We start from the raw sequence: 6,263 nt of genomic DNA on the forward strand, positions 1-6,263 counted from the left end.
AGTCAAGGGATGGTGATTTAGCATTCCTTAATGGAGCCCTCCTGAAGAAGACCCATGAACAACAGTGTTGCACTATCCTACCCCCATTCCCTGAAGAGTGGCTTAGGCTTGCCAGGAGAGGCTTAAGGGAGAGAGAGTCCTATGAGTCTGGAAAACGCTTTATCTGGGGAGAGGCGATAGGATATATAAGGAGTCCTAGTTTTGGTCTTGCCTCCTCTCCATTCACACACATAAAAAACAGAAGCTGTGTGAGAATTTGCCTTACTGATTATGTCCATTATCACTGCCATCAAAACCACAGCCAGTTTGTTCATAGCACCCCAACAGTTTCTTAAAGATTTACATAACTCACGTCAATTCCACAAGTGTTCTTGAGTTTTGTTTCTTTGCCAAGCATTTTGAAAGGTCTTGCTAGTATATCATCAAGGTGGAAAAGAAAACAATAAAAATGAACATAGCCTCAGAAAACAATATTGGTAAATCTGTACATTGCCACACACACTGTTAGATCAGTTGCGAGCTATGGCACATACCACATATTCTATAGCCCCAAGCAAAACTCTAGTCACTAGGACTGCACTGACAAATCACTATATTCTCATTTTCCTAACTAGGAACACTAAACACAGAGCTAAATGCATTTTTAACTGCTAAGTACTGCTAAGATAGGCTACCTAAAGAAACCAGCAGAATAGAGGGGTTCCTGTGAGAATAAAGAATGCCCTGCTTCTGCCACTATCAGTGAAGTTTATTATGTTCAATCCTGATTCCTAAGTTTTATAATGTGAAAAAGTATTACATAAACATTTTCTTTTAAATATTTTTTATTTCCTCATGTAACATTTTCATTGAGGACATGCCAAAATATTGTTTTGGTATCACAAATGATCTAAGTCTTATTAAATGGGAATATCAGTTCTACCTCCCTTTAATAAAAGATGACCAAATATATTACGGAATTTCATTAAGCTCATGATAATAGATGATTAGGCTATGCCTATTGCTAACATTTTACTAATTTAGTGTAAGGCTAAGAGACAATGAGGATAAAATCAGAAGGTTAGTAAAGTATTAAAAACAAAATATGCAGCCCAAATGTAAAGAACAGATTTTTAGTTTCTATAAAAGCTGATTAAACCAATTCCTTCCTTTAATTACTTGAGGGAGGATAATGAGCTGGCATCAGCAGAAGAGTCCCCTACAGTCTATATTTAAGACTCGAGGTGGGGAGCCTGTTCAGAGGTGGAAAGGAGCTTAGAGGCTTCTTCCAAGACGCTAAAAGTATGTGCCCCACACTCCTGTACGGTATACACACTGAAAGCTGTGCCTGTATCCTATGTGGAACACAGTGAAGCAAAATCTGTCCAATGACAGGGGAATGTTTTCCACCTCCTTTATAAATGCATGCAGTCTGTGCTCATGTATATTTACACAAGCCTGCTTTCCCTACAGGGAGGAAAAAGTCAGACTCATTGACGTTGCTTTTGACCCTCAAACTGAACTTGATACTATCAATGTACACTTTAATTAAAGATTAGTTCAACACTATTTTTTATTTAAAGGCTGATTCTGAACAAATGCCTTCACTGTTCAATTAAAAATAACATATGTATTAAACAAAAAATGTGCACATATTGCTTCTTTCCATGTTTGTCACAGTAAATACTTCTGACAGATGTTTCCTCTCTTTTCAAACATGCTAGGAGGTACTTGAGCCTTAGTAATTTAAAAATAGACATTAAATGCAGTTATATATTGTAAATAAGATCCACCGAGAATACAGCACTGTACAACGAAGAGAGCAAACTGTTACTTGATTAACTATCTTTCAAGCCTAAGCGATGTCAATAGAGTCAATTCATCTCTTTTCTTAATGTAAAAATAATAACTTTCTAGATGGGTTAGAATGCCCTTAGCTTCAGATACCTTTAAGGAATGTGAATCCCTGGGACCCATAATTCATAGGAAATGTTCACTATTCACTAATAGTTATTTAACTATTTATAAAATACCTACTATCTTTATTTAGAATATGGAAGCATTAGGTTTCTTTGAGTTTAAAAGTGACCTTTAAAAACAGTACAAATAATTTGTTTTTACCACTGTTAAGGTTATGTTTGAACAGTTGTAACAACAGATCTCCTATGTGCTTCAAGAAGAATTTTTTAAAACTTAGATAAGACTTTTAGTCATGAAACTCTGGAATGATCTTATATAAACTCATCTGCAAAGCTCTAAATGTCTTTAATTTTGCTGTGTTCAACCTAACCTCTAATTAACTTTTATATGCAAAATAAATTTATGTATCGGTAACATAGATATAACATTAAGATTCTGGTTTGCAGTTCTCAAAGAACCCTTTGAAATTAGGACAACCCCCACCTCCCTCAAAAAAAAGCAATAGTGGTGAGCAACAAAGTGTTTCTTTAGAACAGTGTAAGCTCGCTTTTGTGACTTCTAGTCTCAACTCTGTCAATGGCTTACTCTGCGAACAAGAGTTATGTAAGATCTAAGTTATAAAAATTGTATTAGTTATTTCCATTTTAAAATGTATACTTTGAAAGCTTAGTCTTCATTACCCAAACAAATTATAAAACACAGTAGGGGGGCTTCCCTGGTGGCGCAGTGGTTGAGAATCTGCCTGCTAATGCAGGGGACACAGGTTCGAGCCCTGGTCTGGGAAGATCCCACATGCCGCGGAGCAACTAGGCACGTGAGCCACAACTGCTGAGCCTGCGCGTCTGGAGCCTGTGCCCCGTAACAAGAGAGGCCACGACAGTGAGAGGCCCGCGCACCGTGATGAAGAGTGGCCCCCGCTTGCTGCAACTAGAGAAAGCCCTCGCACAGAAACGAAGACCCAATACAGCCAAAAATAAATAAATAAATTAATTAATTTAAATAAAAACACAGTAGGACCCTTTGAGATAAGAATACTATCAGTCCCATTTTATACATGGGGAAAATGAGTGTTGCAGAAGCCCGGTCAGAGGGGCCCAAAGTCACAGGATTGCCATGAGGCAGAGCTGGGACTTGTATCCAGGTCATTGACTGCAAAAGCCAAGCTCTTAACTACACTGCAAGGGGGTCTCAAAAACACCCTCAAGTACAGGCAGATAAAGTAAGTAAGGGAAGCAGGTGAGAATGTGACTAAGGTAAACTGGAGAGCACATGTCCAACTAAAGGCAACTGCAGCCTGCAGCTACTTGGCTCCAAACAGTATAGCCAGGCAGACATGTTGAACATGAGAAATGAGACTAGCTAGCAAGCAAGATATCTAGATTGTGAAATCATCTGATTTTTAAAATGTTTTAAATATTGGATCAAGTTTTTTTCTTTAAAAATGTCCATTAAAGTGAATAAGAAGAAAAAAAATCAAGTAATGCTAGCAAGGACATGGAGCAACTGGAACTCTCACACACTACTGGTGGGAATGCAAAAAATACTTCAGCCAATTTGGAAAATAGTTTGACATATTCTTACAAAGTTAAACACACACCACATTCAGAAGTCCCACTCCTAGGTATTTCCCCAGGTGGAATGAAAACCTATACTCACACAAAAATCTGAGCCCTAATGTTTTCAGTGCCTTACTCAAAATCACCAAAAATTGGAAACGACCCAAAGGTCTCTCAACTAGGGAATGGATAAACAAACTGTGGTACATCCATCCAATGGAATACTACTCAGCATTAAAAAGGAATGAACTAGCAATACATGACACAACATGGATAGACCTCAAAAGCATTATGCTAAGCAAAAGAAGCCAGACTTCAGGGAGATCAGCTCGGTGCTTTGTGACCACTTAGAGGGGTGGGATAGGGAGGGTGGGAGGGAGACGCAGAGGGAGGGGATATGGGGATATATGTATACGTATAGCTGATTCACTTTTTTATACAGGAGCAGTTAACACAACAGTATAAAGCAATTATACTCCAATAAAGATGTTAAAAAAAATAAAATAAGATATAATAAAATAAAGAAGACAGACTTAAAAGGCTACACACTGTATGATTCCATGACATTCTGGCAAAGGCAAAACTATAGAGAGAAAATATCAGTAGTTGCTGAGGACCTGGGGTTGACTACAAAGGATCAACACAAGGGAATTTTGGGGGGGTGATGAAATGTTGCATATCTTTATTGTGGTAGTAGTTACATGACTGTTAATGTTTATCAAAACTGCTGAACTATACACTCAAAAGAGTGAATTTAAGTCTGTAAATTATACCTTAATTAAACAATGAGGGAAGTAGTTGAAAGGTGAAAAAAAGCATCAACTCTATAAAACCCATTGATATAGATATATAACAAAACAATATATTTTCTTCAGTGGTATGTGTGATTATTTTACGATATAAAGATGACAAACTATTTGACACATTTAGAAAAAAGATAAGTATGATTTTAAGACCTACATCACGCTCAGTGAAATAAAATCTACGGCACTCTAAAACCAGATTAGACAAGAACTCCAAAGAAAGACATACTATAAAAATAGTATTCGGGGCTTCCCTGGTGGCGCAGTGGTTAAGAATCTGCCTGCCAATGCAGGGGACACGGGTTCGAGCCCTGGTCTGGGAAGATCCCACATGCCGCGGAGCAACTGAGCCCGTGAGCCACAACTACTGAGCCTGCGCGTCTGGAGCCTGTGCTCCGCAACAAGAGAGGCCGCGACAGTGAGAGGCCCGCGCACCGCGATGAAGAGTGGCCCTCGCTCGCCGCAACTGGAGAAAGCCCTCGCACAGAAACGAAGACCCAACACAGCCAAAACTAAATAAATAAATAAATTTATAAAAAAAAAAAAAAAAATAGTATTCGGATTGTTCATAGGGAGTCAAGTTAAAGTATGCCCTTTATTGAGATAACAGATACAAAAAATGTTTTGCAAATAATGAAGAACCCTACAAATAGTAAATAGAATAGTATGGTAAAAAGCACAAGTGTTAGGGTCAATCTGCCTGGCTTGACTCCTGTCTCTGCCACTAGCTATGTGGCCTTGGACGAGTTACTTCAACCCTCTGAGCTTTATTTTTCTCAACTGTAAATGTAAAGTCCTCAAAGGGTTTTTGTAAAGACAAAATGAGAAAATAAAGTGCTTTTTGTAAAGCACTTAGCACTTAAGAAGTGCTAAATAAGGTACCTGTTACTAAAAATTTGAAGATTTTCATCTTCCATTTTGAATTTAATTGCAAATACTGGTTTCTTGCAGGAATCAGGACTACTCTAGAGTCATCAGAGGATTCAGAGAGGCTGCTTAGAGTGGCAGCAGATAGGACAAGGGGGGTGGCCTGCAGTGGCTGGTCTTGTTACATCAGTCCTTTCTTTGGAACTTGACTGTTGGGCAACTCAGCAGGCAACTAGCCAGGCATTATTAGCAGTGAAGTGCCTCTGCTGTGCCTGCACCTCCACCCCACCTCCTAAAGCAGCAGGAGACTCCAGCAGGCTAGGCTAGGGTGAGGTGTGTGAGGTGCCAGGGTGCAAAACATAAGGAGCCCTAAGCACCTAATTTGCCTACCCTAGTCCTGGCCCACCTTCCCTCCAATATTCTTATTTCCACATCTCTCCCAACTCATAGATTTTCCACACTCTTCCCTTCCTCAGGGGGAAAAAATCTTTGTTTCTGCTTCCTTTCAAGCCTGAGAAGATGCACACAGTTTAGTAACTAATCATTAGCCTTCACTATTGTTATTGTGTCCTAGATTATATATGTTTGCTACCTGTTGTGGATAACTTTCATTTCTGAAATAATTTAAACGCTGTTTTTTTTTTTTTCCTCTGTCAATACAGGAATCTCTCTTTGAAGGAATCTGAAAGCTTGCTGACAAAAAATGATGTACGTGAACCTCACCTTCTTCATAACTCAAAAGTAGGAGAAAATGTGTTTGTAAAAAACCAGTAAATTCAGCCTTAAGCGATCTGAAACGTGTGACTCTTTACCTTTATAGTATTACTAGGCAACATCATCCTTTGTGGTTTGTAGCTTTACGGCATCTCATTATATAAGAAGGACCTTTGAGTTCTTGTTTGATTTGCTTCTTTTTAGAATCCGAAACAGTGCTTTCCAACTGCTTTATTCCTCATTACATACAATTTACAGGGGAAATAAAGGTGTGCTTTCTCATTCACCAAAAGAAAGTAATCTTTTTTTGAACCAATGGTATTTTGGTGTGCTTCTTTCTAAAGTGTAAATCGAACTACAGTTACTGAATGGGAATTGAGATGAAAACCTGAGGATTCTTTTGATTCACTAGTATACTTAAAGT

At 38.5% G+C, this 6,263-nt stretch overlaps 1 protein-coding gene across 2 annotated transcripts in view; it reads left to right on the plus strand.

Annotated features, from left to right (window-relative positions):
• The window catches only part of PPP1R42 (protein phosphatase 1 regulatory subunit 42), a 52,010-nt gene extending 46,102 nt beyond the window's left edge, over positions 1 to 5,908 (plus strand). The window contains exon 8 of one of the 2 annotated variants that reach the window (XM_036830662.1): positions 5,788 to 5,908. In XM_036830662.1, the coding sequence (XP_036686557.1) occupies positions 5,788 to 5,801 (14 nt within the window). In that variant the 3' untranslated portion in view covers positions 5,802 to 5,908. The remainder of the gene's footprint in view (positions 1 to 5,787) is intronic. The other variant, XM_036830660.1, reaches the window with a different exon arrangement.
• Positions 5,909 to 6,263: the final 355 nt, after the last annotated feature.

The sequence above is a fragment of the Balaenoptera musculus genome, chromosome 17 (genome assembly GCF_009873245.2).
Source record: "Balaenoptera musculus isolate JJ_BM4_2016_0621 chromosome 17, mBalMus1.pri.v3, whole genome shotgun sequence".
Lineage (NCBI taxonomy): Eukaryota > Metazoa > Chordata > Mammalia > Artiodactyla > Balaenopteridae > Balaenoptera > Balaenoptera musculus.